General features: G+C 43.0%; 1 protein-coding gene across 1 annotated transcript in view; it reads right to left on the reverse strand.

Moving 5' to 3' along the window:
* DCC (DCC netrin 1 receptor) overlaps positions 1 to 14337 on the reverse strand; it is a 556872-nt gene that overhangs the window by 89022 nt on the left and 453513 nt on the right. Inside the window, exons 13-14 of the mRNA XM_055699136.1 lie at positions 6546 to 6687; positions 3908 to 4018 (exon numbers count right to left, since the gene is read on the reverse strand). Of these exons, the coding sequence (XP_055555111.1) occupies positions 3908 to 4018; positions 6546 to 6687 (253 nt within the window). The remainder of the gene's footprint in view (positions 1 to 3907; positions 4019 to 6545; positions 6688 to 14337) is intronic.

The following is a 14337-nucleotide window of genomic DNA, read 5'->3' on the forward strand; positions in this document are numbered from 1 at the left end:
CTTTGGACGTCCTTTGCCCTCAACCCCTTAAAACTGCAAAGCATGGGTCAAAGAAAATTCACTGAAAAGCAGCTACTCACAAAAAGAAAGAGATTGCACCAGCAGTGCCACTGCAAGTCAGGGAAAGTTGCCGTTTCCCCCAACTCCATTCCCAAACTTTGTTTTAATGCCCAAGCAAAAGTTACGTGAGCAGCTACTCTTGAGCAGTGCTGTTTGAAAAACAAATGACAGAAGCATTTTTTGCAAGCCTCAGAGAGAAAATAACAACTTAATGCCTTGAAATGAGAAGCTGGATAACACGGCAACACCGCAATTCCTCGAACTTTCTAAAGCCAGCAATTCTCAGGCAGCAAAGGAGATCAGAAGCATTCAAGGAATCGATTGCCTTCAGATGATGATTTTTACATCTGACACAACACAGAGATTTTAACTGCAGTACAGATACCTCTAGGCAGCCATTTAGGTTAAAACTACTTTATTCAAACACTTCATATTCTTTCTTTCGAACAATTCCATTACGCGAGTCATGCATTTCAGAGCTACATCATGATGTCTTGTTTCAAAAAGCAAAAGGCAGGTTAACTTCTGGGACCTTTCTTGTGAATTAAGTCTCTCAAATGAAGCTGGGCTGGAAAACATTTTGAACTGTTCTTTGAATATTGAAGTTTCCTAAACACAATTATTTTTTGCAGATGCTTTTTTTTTTTTTGCTTCACTTTTCTGTATAAAGCAATTTTAATTAACACTATCTTTAGCTCTACTTTCAAATGTATCCTGGGAAAAAAACATTTTCCTTATTCTGAAACAGCTCTGAATTTTAGAATTTGTGTCATGTAGTTCAGATCCCAAAGCACAAAGTTAATGTCAGAAGCAACTATTCCACCCACCCACCCCACAAACAACATATTTTTTGGATCCCTTTACAACGAAGCACATTTTCCGCAGTATGGGCTTCTGCCAAACACAACGCACAGCCAACCATCTAAATCCATAAATACTTCAGGAAACTGGACCATTCAGCCTTTGGATGGCTTTGCTGGTTTTCAGTGTCCCAGCACTTGGATATCCAGGAGAAGAACTCTTTATCAAAACATACATCCCATATTTCTGCTTCCTTTGCTGGGCCATGTCCTTGCCATTCCAGACCAACACGTTCACTTCTGTTTCTCCTGGGTGTAAATATGATGCCAGAACCAGTTCTGAGAAGCGACCTTGAGAGCCAGCGGGAATCTCCACAAGGAATGCTACTACATGAAGTAAGTTCTTCATCTGAAGTCCCAAGTGAGCCAAATTTAGGGTGCCCCTCTTAACTACACCAGGAGTCCAGCACCGGCTCCCACGCAGGGGCACCTCTGGGCACCTGTCAGCCATGGGGAGACACGAGCTGTGGGTGCCCACCAGCCCCTGGCACGCAGGACAGCTCCCCAGCGGATCGACCCACCAAACCAGATTCCTTGGCGCTGCATTCCTTACTCTCTCCCTTAGGAACACCTGGGCTCCCAGGAAAGGGGAGCTGAGGCTCCATGTCACTGCCTGGTGTGCCACCTCCTCTGGGGTGCCACGCTGCCCACGCGTGCCTCCCAGCCTTTCGCTGGGTGTGTGGGTGACGGCGTCAGCGCCCACGCCTTCCATCCTGGGAATACTGCACTCAGTGCTAGTCAAAGCTCCCTAATTCCACTGCCAACCTTGACAGATGCTTTACATCTGGGTCACTTTAGCCATTTCCTCAGCCATCCAAAGATGTACGTTTCACAAAATCAAGGTACTTTCTACTCATCCCGTATTTCCTGAATCACTTTTCAAGAGAAATTACAGTATGAATAACAGTCTGGCTTGTCATGCTCTTAAAGCACTAATTTAGAGCTGAAGCTGAACTGTATTGCTATCTAATATGTATAACAGCTTCCATCTGTTCAATGCAGTAATGAGAAACCAAGCATCCTAAACCCATTTTCCTGGAGGATACCTTTGCTAAGTTGATCAGAGATTCTCTTGCATCCTTGCTCAAGCTATTTAAAACAGACCCTTCAGGGAAAGTGTTGCTTTCTGTATTTTTTTTTTTTCTTATTAAAGGATAAAATTTGAGGCTTAAGATAAATATTTAAAACCTTCCTAGCTGTCAGTAAAGGAACGCGAGCTTTCTAGGGAACCTTGAAGAAGCAGCTCTGTTTGGATTTCTAATCACTTAAAAAAAAAAGACACTAATTAAAATGAATATCTGTTGGGAGTTGACGCTGTTCTCAAGGATAGCATTCATCTTCATGTTGCTGATACCAAAAAGGCTTCCAGCGAAAGCGAGAGAACCTGCATTTGCCACAGCAGCAGAGAGGGAATTGCAGTTACCAGCCCGTGCTCCAGCCCTTCCCTGGTTAGCTGACACTTGCAGGATGTGGTGTAACTGGTTTATCCAAGCATTTGTAGCTAGCACGCAACACGGTGCATTCCCAGCATCAGGCTGCTGCAGCTTGATGAGGATAATTCATTGGGACTGCAAATGCAAGCACATGGCAGCACAATACCTGAACAAAACAGCTTTGCCCAGGTTTATTCACATGTACCCGCTTCCATCGTGCGTCTCCTGTGATGGCTCGATTAACCTCTTTACGTGCACATGTGTACGTGGGCACGGAAACTTCGAAGGAACGTAGTGTCTATTAAACGCAAATCAAAACAAACACACTGAAATGCATTACTTTCTTTTTCCACACTGCGGTGTGTTCACAATTTCTCCCTTACTCCTGCCAGTGAAAAACGTTACACCTTCACAACAGCACTCCTCACAGTGCCATCCAGCCACGGCGTAATGAGAAAGAGAGCATCAAGCACCGCGGCATGTCATCACCCGTTGGTATAGTTATGAGGTGCCTAGAAGCATCACCTCTGCTTTAAAACCTTGATGAGAAACCGCAGGGACTGGGTCTCCCATTTTGCGTGCCACGCACCGTGGTCCCTCCCAGTCTGCTGGAAAATTGCAGTTGGATATAGGGAAAGGCAGAAATTCTTCCATTTGCAAGATTTTGAGCTCCTAAGGAAATCCGGCCAGTCAAAAGAAAGGCACCATCAAGTAATATGGTGCATTTCAACTGATTATTTATTGATTCTTTCATCTGGATTGCCTTTGATCCTTTTGAGGTGGTTTATTTTGTTTTAAAAAAAATCATAGCAATTTTCATCAGTTTCCTTTTATTTTCTATTCATCTCCTTTCTACTACATATTCGCTTCTTAGGGGATTGTCTGTAGTTTTGCCATGGCTTCCATCTGTCAGATTCTTTGTCCCATTTGATTTGCACTCTGCTTATTTTTTTTTTTAGGTAGACTTTTTCATTACTCTCCTTTTATTCCTTTACTACTTCAAATATTCCAGTCATTTTATCTAACACTTTCATTCCAGTGTTTTTCTTCCCTTTTGTGCCAACATCAGCACTGATTTATACAGCCCACAGTTTCCAGGTATCTGCATCCCGTCATCTTTCACTAATTAGGCAGCTTCGCTGCCAACCTGCATTTCTAACATCTGCAAATAAAGGCTGGGAAACAGGATTCGACCTATTGGAAAATTTGCTTGGTGAATTGTTAGGCTTGTTGGCTTCATCTTCATTGTTTCTTTGATTGATGCTCTTTATTATTTATGAAGTTACTGATTCACTCTGCTGTATTACTGCAAATTGCCAGGAGCTAAATTCTGGCAGGGAATTATTTCCATGAAGGTTTCTGACTCCTCAGTCCCGGTGACGACAGAGAAACATAACCCATGGCATATGGGACCCAGGAGCATTAAGAGAACATCTGCTGGTGGGTGTCTAGAGCCCGGGCATCCCACCCTAACCTGCGCTGGGGTGACAACCGCAGTGACATCCCTCAGCTAGAAGGCTTTGGGAGACAGCCACTTGTAAAAGATGCATTTACCATCGAGATCGTTCTCAGGTGTCTCCGCTGTGTACCAGTCTGAGGAGGGTCCTGTCCCATTCACCGTCATGGCAGCCACCTGGAAACTGTACTGGCTTCCTTTCTCAAGTCCTGTTGAATTCAAACAAAACAAAACAAAACAGAAAAAAAAAAAGGCAAATAAAAATCATACAGAAAGGAGAAGACTAAGAAAGGAAATTAATGACGATACCAGAGTTTGCAACAGACTGAGTAAAATGAAATCTCTACTAATAGTCCGTTGGATTTGCTACATGGAAGGAAATAAATAGAAATACATATATATCTATATAAAACACATATACACATAAAACAGACATGCAGATATAGGCTTTAAGAATTGCATGAAGGCTGTACCAGCCCAGGACTAATTTTGGGTTGTCATTCCCGTTGGCTGTGTTCATACATATGTACAAAAATGAATGGAAGTCTGCTTAGTAAAGACATGAAAAATTGTTTTGCATAACTAAGGCATTAATTACATGCTTAACCAAACCAGCTCACAGCTTTTAACATGCAGGGAAAGGCAGGTATACACTCTCCTTCTGCATAAAATTTGCAGGTTAGGAACAAGGTTTGCAACTGAAGAGCATTTTGCTCTCCAGGGCTCCTGATTATCTTCAGAGCACACAGTTCAGGAAAAAAAAAAAAAACAAACAACAAAAAAACCCCAAAAACCAAAAAACCAAAGTCTTATCAATATTGTGAAATAAGTACAAATTCAGAAAGAGATGCTTTCCCTCTGTGGCTAAAGCCATCAGAAAACAATTACAGCAGTGTTCCTGAACATGCCACAAGACTTCCAAGTCCCCGAGGTGGGGATATAGGTTTATCTTTTTCCTTAGTCTATACTGACCACGAAGCACAGGAAAAAAACATGTTTCATTTAATTGCAAACATTCTCTGGAGAACGCTCATAATTTAAAAAAAAAAAAAAAAGCAGTTTAACATTTCGCTGACGTGGAAGCCTATTCTAAAATTGATAGTGGCTATTTAAAAACCCACCTTGGAACTCTAAACTCGTTTGCTATTGCAGGTGTTCCTACCAATCCTGTGAAGCACCTCCCTACCCAACAGCAATGCCACTATGATGTCAAGTGCCTCCGTGTTAATATTTAAAATGTACATTTAGAAGACCCACGGAGCTCAGTCTCCAGCAAGTGCAGTATATGCGTGTGGAAAGTAGTAACAAGGTCTGGATATTTTCCTTCATTGCTTTCTCAAAATATGTATTCCCAAGCTCCATTAAAAATAATAAAAAACCAAACAAAAAACCAAACAAAAAACCCAAAACACTTTAGGGGCTGCAGGGAGGGGAGGGCTGGGGCTACCTGCAGCCCACACTCCCACCAGGGCTCCCGCGGCAATTTAAGCTTGGAATAATTCCAGTTAAGGCAAGACTTTGTTCAGGACGTGGGGATCTACCACAAGAGAGATTAATCTACTCTGCTCCGAGTGGCTTTAACCTCCTCCAGCCTTCCCCCCTCGCTGAGGGCACGATCCGCAGGGATCTGCAGGGATGGAGCTACGGAGGTCCCTGCCTTTGCTCTGGCACTTTGCATAGCTATGGCTTCTCCTCTAAGCCATCAGAGCAGCAGCGACTCAAAACATCTGAGCAGCTTCCACCATGATTTCTACTTGATCTGCCAGAAAACAGATCCTTTCCAACTTCCTGAACGTGCTCTGCACACTATCCCCCCCCAGAAAGTACTTGGCTGTCGTGCAGCCACTAGTGATGAAGCCTTCACAAGGGGTCCCGGGGAGGGGGGGTGGGGGTGGGTGGGATGTTTGTCCACGAGCCTAAGTGAGATGACCAAGATGAGATTTCAGTATTTAAGGTCTTGGTCATAAAAAAGCTCTCCTTTTGCTTTTATTTCAGTTTTCAATAAGATGCTGTTTTTCCTTCCCAACCAGCACGTGGTTATTATTTCTTCTGCAATATAAAATTACTTCCGATTCTCACAAACCACACTTTACACCTGGAAGTACATATAAAGTAGGTCATCTGAGGTACAATCGTCGTTATGCTGAATTCAGTAGCAAAGGTGCCACTGACTTTGACAAAGTTTAATCGTCCGCCTTGATGCTTTGGCTGCTTTCTCAGTTATCTCTTGGGCACAATGCAAGAACCCAGCTGAAATTCATTTTCACATACCAGAATTCACCACTACCCTTACGACCCTCACCTGGCTGCTTTCATTCTTCGCAATTATAGTTTCGCTATGATCTACTCTTGTCCTTTTTATTCGGTGAGGAGGTATTTTCCATTGAAAATCCAAGGAAATCGATAATTTTGCACCCAGAAGATAGATGATGTTGGCTGAGCGCTCAGAAAAAACCAAACCCCAACAACTGAGGCTTAAGATACAGGAGGCAAAAAATTCAGCTTCAAATTCATGAATGACAAAATCCAGGAGACAAACATATGGTAAAAATATTAAGGAAAAAATAGGTTTGGAAAAAAAAAAAAAGAGCACACCATAAAGGCTGTCTCTGTACAACACAATAAATGCTACCTGCCAGCAAAGAAATCAATGTTTCCTTGAAGTGCAAGTATATTTTATTCCCAAAGCATTTAATTCATCAAAACCTTGCAAGGCTGTACCATGTGAACACTGACCTGTGAACAAGTACCAGAGGTTGTTTGGCTCCAGTGTTTCAATCTCACCCCTGCGGGTAGTCTTTCTATGTCGGATTTTATAGCCCGTAATAAATCCATTCTGAGTACCTGGTGGTGGAGGTGACCAGCTAACTTTGATGCTCTGTAACAGAAGAGATATTATTGTTGATTTCCAACCCCCCAAGAAATAACAGAAATAAAGCACATTAAATGAATGGGGGGGGGGGGGGGGGGGGGGAGGAGAAAGAAAAAGGCTATTTTTCTAATAGCAACATGCATTCAACTAAGCTGTTATTTTGGGAAGAAAACCAAATTGGATCTAGACACTTTCACGGTGGCATAAAGCAAAGTGTACGTCCTCTAGCAGTGGATGGCTATACACACAACGGATGTCTACAGAAAATTTTCTCCCTTTTCAGGAATTTTTCATTTCACCAGGTCACTGGAATACCTATGGCACTAGAAATACCAGCTCTGGCGTTGAGCAGACACTGCGGCTCATTTCGCTTTCCAGCCCCACGTGCCTCTTGTTGACAGTACGATAGAGATCTCAGCCTGAGCAGCAACAACGGTTCCGTCCCATTTTAGCTCCACGGTCGTTCAGAGACGTTACTGCACCCTAGTTATATCAATGCAAAGAGAGTCAAACCTCCTGGGAATAAACTTCTTGCCGATCCCAACACTTCCGAGCATCTCCATGGAGCCATTCATTGGGCAGCATCAGCAGCAACGCAATTAACCAAGACCAACTGCTTATTTTTCCCTGCTGGATTGTACAAGGGATCTCACCCCAGCTGAACAGCCCAACCCGAAACCATCCCCTACATGGCCAGCCACCCATCTCTGCCACCGCTCTCCTTGCAGAAAGGTCTGAAGGAGTTTTATCACCATGACACAGAAGCCAGTCCACGTATGTGGCCAGTCCTGTCACCTTCTTCTTCCTCCCCGTGCCCAGCAGCTTTGTGCCATGCTGCAGCCACTGCTCTCTGCTCAACCCTGTCCCTTTGCCATGAATCCCACCACCATCACTCCCTTATCACCAATGGATCTTTTTCCTTACGCTGCGGCAACTGCCTTTCTTCAGGTGCCTTTTGTGAGGGATCTCATCAAAAGGTTTTAGGATACCCAAGCCAAGGATATCAACTGGATCTCCTTGCCCACGTGCTCAACAATTCCTTTTTTATTTTTTATTAAAGTCAAAAGACTTTAATAGGCATGTGAAGCTGGGCTTTCCACCACAAAAGCTGTATTGATCCTTCCTCATCATATCATGTCCATCCATATGTCTATTCATTCTATTCTTTACTGCAGTTTCTATCAGTTCATCCAGGCAAAACCACCAGATTTACTGAGCTGGACTGATAAGAGAGCTGACATCGTACATCAGCATTTCTCTGCTAAAACAACCTGGGCACCAGCTGTTCCTTCCAAGTCTCCGATCCTAGTGTACTTTCACTCAGCGCAATATGAGCTATTCAGGGTACTAGAGTTTTCTCGCGATTGTATCTCTACCATCTCTTATAGCACCGTCTTACAAATTTTTAGACAAAAAGAAGTCAACTGCATCACAGTGGATAGTTCTTGACCAAACACAATTTATTACCATTATTGAGTTGTTTAGGCCCTGCATAAATACGTTATAGCACATATCAATTTAATTATTGCAATAGAAAAATCAGTTTTGCAAATATACTGCCCAGTGATTTATTGTTACAATCAATTATACATTTCAAAATCAATACTTTGGGGTTTCATTGCTGAGTGAAATAATGCTGAAGTTTTTGCCGTAGGGCAGAACACACTCAATTTCTGAAAGCAGAGCATGACTGTTTTAAAACTGTAGTTGGGTCACTTTGCATATTGAAATTGCCTACATATAAAATGTTTATGGAGACTGCAAACACCCACAAAGTGCCTTTAAAACCTATTTCTGTTGACAGTTCTGGGGACATCTACAGGTAATGCAATCTTTGGTACCGCTGCACTCCCAACTCTTCCCATCTCTGTACGACGTTGAGCCACAGTCCCACCACGGGGACTCAGCACCTGTGAATATTCCAGCCCAGCTATGAGAAGACACTTCCAACACCCCATTTCCCAGGTGGAGAAGAAAGCAGAGCATTTGGATGTTTTCCCAGAGGAAGAAAAAATAATGCATCTTTCCCCTGCCCCTTCCAAGAGCAACAAGAAAAACTCTTCCATCACCCCAGCTGCCCCCATCCATGAACAAAAAAACAAATGGAAGAAGGAACAATAAAGAAGTGGAGGGACAGGAATGCTTCCAGGGACCTGTCGCACAGCTCATGCAGGTGGGTGGCTACAGGAATGATTTGTAGATTCAAAAATCCCATCAGAACGGACAAATCACACTGGTGTCTCAGTCCAGAAAGTGCAGTAACACCAACTTTTACCCAAAGGTGCAGCTTACAGAAAATTTACCACTAAATCAGCTGATAGAAACCACAAGCGAATTTTGAAAGAAATCCCATGCTTCCAAAGACCTTCTGATGCCCCAGACATTTGACTGGACCTTTGAGTGGTCCACCATCTTTTTTCAAATCACAGGCTCCATTTTGTCAATTTATTTCAAACAACAACAACAAAAAAGATCTCCGAGCTGCCTGTCAGCTGAAACATCTAGGAGGCCCCAAGACAATTTGCTGCCCTCCAGGAGAGCCAGCAAGAGCGCTGGTTGCACACATTCTGAGGAAGGGTTCTCCAGGCCAAACAAACACTTTCTTGCAAATGGAACAATACTCAAGCAACAGATCTGCCACTGGGGTGGCTTAACTCCTCAATGGGGCCAGTCAGCAATCATTTAAAAGACTGATAGATGGTATAATGACTTTGGAACTGGAGCAGGAATGGCTCCGGTCCCTCTCAAGCCATTTCACCATAAGGTTGCATGAGCCTTGCACAGGGATGCTCCATGTGGGACCCTGATGAGGCAGCATTGGTCCTACCTTTCTGAGCAGAGAAAATGCTGAAGGCTCCCAAAGGAAGGGCACAGCAGCACAAGGGTGACAGTGTCCAAGCAAGTTCTCCAAGCATATCCAAGCACATGCCCAAACAGAGCAAAGGACCAAGCCTTCTGCACACAGGCATAGTACTGCACGTGTGCAATTACTTGGGAGTTTTATACATGCATAGCTTTTAGGGATATAAGGAACTATTGCAGTCATCCTATTTCTAGCCTGACCTTGACACTAATTTGATTTTTAAAAAGACGAGTTCCAACAGAAGCATCCAGGCACTTGGAGCTGTGACACCTGCAAGCACAGAACAGTTTTTATGAGACCCCAAATATCCCTTCCTCTGCCTTGAAGTCAACAGTGACTGCATCTCCCTGCACAGCAGGTCCCTCAGAAGTAACGGCTTTGATCCAACACTCAGAGTAGAATAAATAAGAACTTCCTTATGATTAGAGGAAAAAGCAGGTTCTTTACAGATCCACCTAAAGCTGTCACTTGAACGGCAACAGTTCACTTTCACCTCAACCTGGTCTCCATGGACACCGCAACGATGCTTTTTATCAATAGTACTTAATGTGTGACCCTTTGCTCCACGAAAATCAATGACTAAGGTTCTAACAGGCTTCTTGTCCTTTCTTCTGCTTAAGAGAGAGCAGTAACGACTAGTGCTCTAATCCTTCACGCTTTATCTGAGAGGTAACCAACAGCAAGAAAATAGTTCCTTTCTGTTATACCAGGATTCCTAAGGAAGCCATAAAAGGAAGCCAGCTTCAAGGCGATTGTAGGAACCTGTTAGTCCTGGTTGGAACGTAACATGGAAAAGTAGTATAAAAGGTTGCTGGCCACCTCCCATTTTCTGAAATACGCCTTTTTCAACAGGAACGTGGTCCCTTTCATGCACCATGAAGAAATCACCCTGAGCAGCTCAGACACCCAGCACAGCCCTGGCTCAGAGCTGCAAACACCCGGGATTGTTGCAAAACAGCCCTTTAGAGATTGCAAACTACGTGGCATGATCCCTCCTAGTTTGACTGTATTTGCTAAACCTTTTCAGGGAGAACAGATGTTGACTCCAAGAGTTCTAACCAAATCTGAGGTGAAACTTTAACATCTTTCCTGCAGTTTCCAAAACCACAGGATATTTCCATTTTCCCATTTCCACAATTATTTAGTAGAATAAGAAAAAGCTGAGGTATTATCTCTATATGGATTGGAAATGTAGACCACCAGAAATCTCACAAACCTTAGAAAATCAAAGTTTCTAGATGTGCAAAGACCATTTGTCAGTTCATTTTAGTCAATAATCCTCTGACTATAAATATTTATAAACATATTTGCAAACGTTCATTTAGCTATAGTAGCAGACAACTAGCACCTGCTTTATGAACTTTCTCTGTTGCACTCTGTCCCTGCACATAAGCTTTTCTTCTGATTTTTTCTTTACTAAGCCCATTCTGTGGTTGCTTTTTTTCCCCAGTCAAAGTTCAATTATCCACAATCAAACCAGCCAGATACAAAAATCAAACCTTTGACACAACAGAGCCTTGAAGTGATATGCTGGAGTAAGGCTCCAAAACTCACCAAGATTTTCAGCCGTCACATGCCTTAAGGGTGGGTGGGCTATTCTGCTTGAAAAGTGGAGCAAAACTAAACCAAAATGGGAATAACGCCTGTGTAAAAATACTCAGGGCGCATCCTGAGCTGACAAAGAGCACTGGGATGGGATGGGATGGGATGGGATGGGATGGGATGGGATGGGATGGGATGGGATGGGATGGAGTGGGGTAGGGGTGACAGAACTCTTAGCACCTTTAAAGGGGACAACAGGTGCTATCCAGGATCAGTCCAGAGATTTCACATTTTTAGAAAAAAACTTTCATGAGTTAAAATTTTCCACCTACCAGCTGATGGTGAATTATAATCTTTATATATATATGACTGAGGTTAAGCCAGTTAAAAGGCAAAGCCTGACCAATTGCAAGGTAGGGAAGGGAAATAAAGCTAGAAGAAGAAAGGCTGTTGTGAATTTGTGTAGATTAAGCACCTAGAACACCTCTTATTTGTAAAAAGTTGGGAAAAGTTCAACAAATTAATAACCTGATGATTTCATGCAACAAAATGGGCTTCGGTCCCTTCATAAAGCATCTTGAGGTTTTGCAGAGCTATTTTACATCTTACACACTGCCTTTGTTCAGCTTTTGCTAGTAATAGCAACGGGCATGACGATACCCAAGGTCTGTCAAATGTTGTGGTGACACACGTTCAATATGCTGGAGAAGAGCAATAAAAGCAAGCAAAGCAAGGCCACAGCCACTCCCAAGGTTCAGTGGTTTCAAGACACGCCGAGGGCAAGCATTCCCCTCCTAAGGCTGTGATTCCTTGAAGAAATGAAAATGTAAATACCAGCATAGAGAAGCTGGACCTGTCAGGAGCAAAGCTTATAGCCAAAACCCAACACACGGCCCCAGACACAATTGAAAATCATTACAACCCCCCAGGACATGGCATAGGAAGTGTCACAACCACTTTGACTTCTCTTCCATCCTTAAAACCCCCACTTGGGACCTGGCTACGATACATCCTAAGGGCTCCTCAAGATCTGCTAGGAAAGTTGTCCCGTGCATCTGAGAGCGAGCCTTCCTGCGCTTCCCAGAATCCATGGGAATGTCTGACTACGGCTTTTTTAACTGCTATTAATTAATCTTGGCCTCAGTGATCTCCTCTGGGTGAACTGCATGTTCAGAGGCATTCTGGCTTCATTTGCTAACAATTACATCCAAACAACCTGAACAGCTCGCAGAAAACTTGCCTTGTGTCCCAAATCAGGTATGTTTGAAAAACAGGTAGGATTCAAGAAGGGATTTAAAAAAGAAAGCATTTAACAAATATGTCTAATCCTCAGGTGTACTTTGAAAGAGGCTAGCGCTTCAGAAAAGAAGAAAATCAACATGTCGTTGGCACAGTAAGAGGTGCTAAAGCCTGGCATAACTGCAAAATAATAATTTTACCGAGAAATTAAGCATCCTGAAGTGAACTAAAGAGTACTGTATTGTTTGTTTGGGGGTTTTTTGGTGGGGTTTTTGTTTGTTTTGTTTTGTTTTGTGTGTTAATTCTCTCCCAATAGATAAATTCCCAGGAAATAACTTTGTCTATACTATGCAGGTGGCACAGAACCTTCTTACCTAACACTATAAGGAAAGTCAAACTATTTAGAAGTCAGACCTCTGGAGCCTACTGAGATCCTGTAAGATTTTTTTTTTTTTTTTTTTTTTGTAATGAAATCAGGACATCTTGTTTGGAAAGGCTTTAAGCCATTATTTTCAACGCTCTGGGAGAACAAATTCAGCTCTGTTATTTGCTAGTGGCAGCCCGACCATCAGCAGTTCACCACCTATCTGCCTGCCGTGTGGTTGAGGCTCCCAGCTGTCCGTGTGTTAGCTTGGACCCGAGTGGGACACAGAAATACCTTTAGAAAACATAACAGGAGGCCCAGGGCAAGAAAAGGAAAAGGAGAGCATTTCACAGCATGCGCCATGAACACCCAAAGTCCTGCTAGAAATGGCTGAAAGCATCAGTGGTCAAAGACGATGGGATTTTTCATGTGCTGATTTGCACGGTGAGGAGCAGGAATGAGGTTTGGATCTATTTTTTCCGAGCAGCTCTGCTCTTTTCTGACCCTTACTGACTTACTTTCCAGCAAAGCCATTCCCGGACTTTGATCCCATGCCTTCCAGCATGGTCCTGGGCTTGGAAACGCAGCTGCTGGGACACACGGCTTCATTTCCCAGGCTGGCAGCGAGACTGCAGCTGTACTCACCAGAGAGCCCAGCCGAGCAAACAGCATCCAAACCCTGTTACGGTACGTGCACGAGGGATACACAAAGGCACCGGGTTTTCCCAGCCCCTGCTGCCACCCCTTGGATCCGCTCCCACCATCTCACAGGCAAGGGGTTCTCCTTTTACAACCAGCATGTAAGCTGCAAATTAATTTACAAATACGTGTTGAGGCTGTTGGCAGTTGCCTTGGATACGAGCAATTTTTACAATCCCCAGCCACGGGGTTTCATAAAACCACTTTTTTTCACCCCAAAAGAAGAGAAGAAAGAAAAAAATTGGAAGGACCGTTAAGGTATGAAGACCTTTTCAGCCAGTATTATCTCCTCAGGGAATATTTCTCTTCTGAACTACATCTCCAGACAGCCCTTATATATAAAATTGCATGATCAAATGCTTAAACCATTTGATCATCACAGATGTAAACAATAAAATAAAATATTAAAAAGTGATAGTCATGATATACTAGGGGAAAAAAACCCTGCAAGATAAAACCTCCTCTGGGTGTCTTCACTAACTTAAATACACAAGAGAATGAAACAGAACAAAATACAAGGCTTGGAACAGTCAGGAACCTCAGGCAAATCCTTGGTTCTAGTGGCAAAGGAATAAAACAAACACCAAAATAAATAGAGAAAAGTCATCATTTTCTCTCTGCAAACATAGACACTTCTAAGGCATGGCTGCTTCCAAAATTTGGTTCTATATATTTAAAAAAGACTTGTGAAATAATCGTGTACAGTGCAACCACGTGCTCTTTAGCTTGCTGACATAAGGACATTCCCAAATAATATGCTTAGATGAATATCTAAAACATTTTTTTACCGTTTCAAAATTGGTGAGATTCCTCTGAGCTACGTTTAGACACTTAAAATGAACCCAGCCACAGATACAGGAGTTTTAGAAGTCAAAGTTAGGGTAGGCAAACCTTGCATTCAGTTTTTCATTTTATTAAGCAGAAAAGTGGGCCTTTAGTCCTTTTTAGA

This window comes from Falco cherrug, chromosome Z, assembly GCF_023634085.1.
Source record: "Falco cherrug isolate bFalChe1 chromosome Z, bFalChe1.pri, whole genome shotgun sequence".
Classification (NCBI taxonomy): domain Eukaryota; kingdom Metazoa; phylum Chordata; class Aves; order Falconiformes; family Falconidae; genus Falco; species Falco cherrug.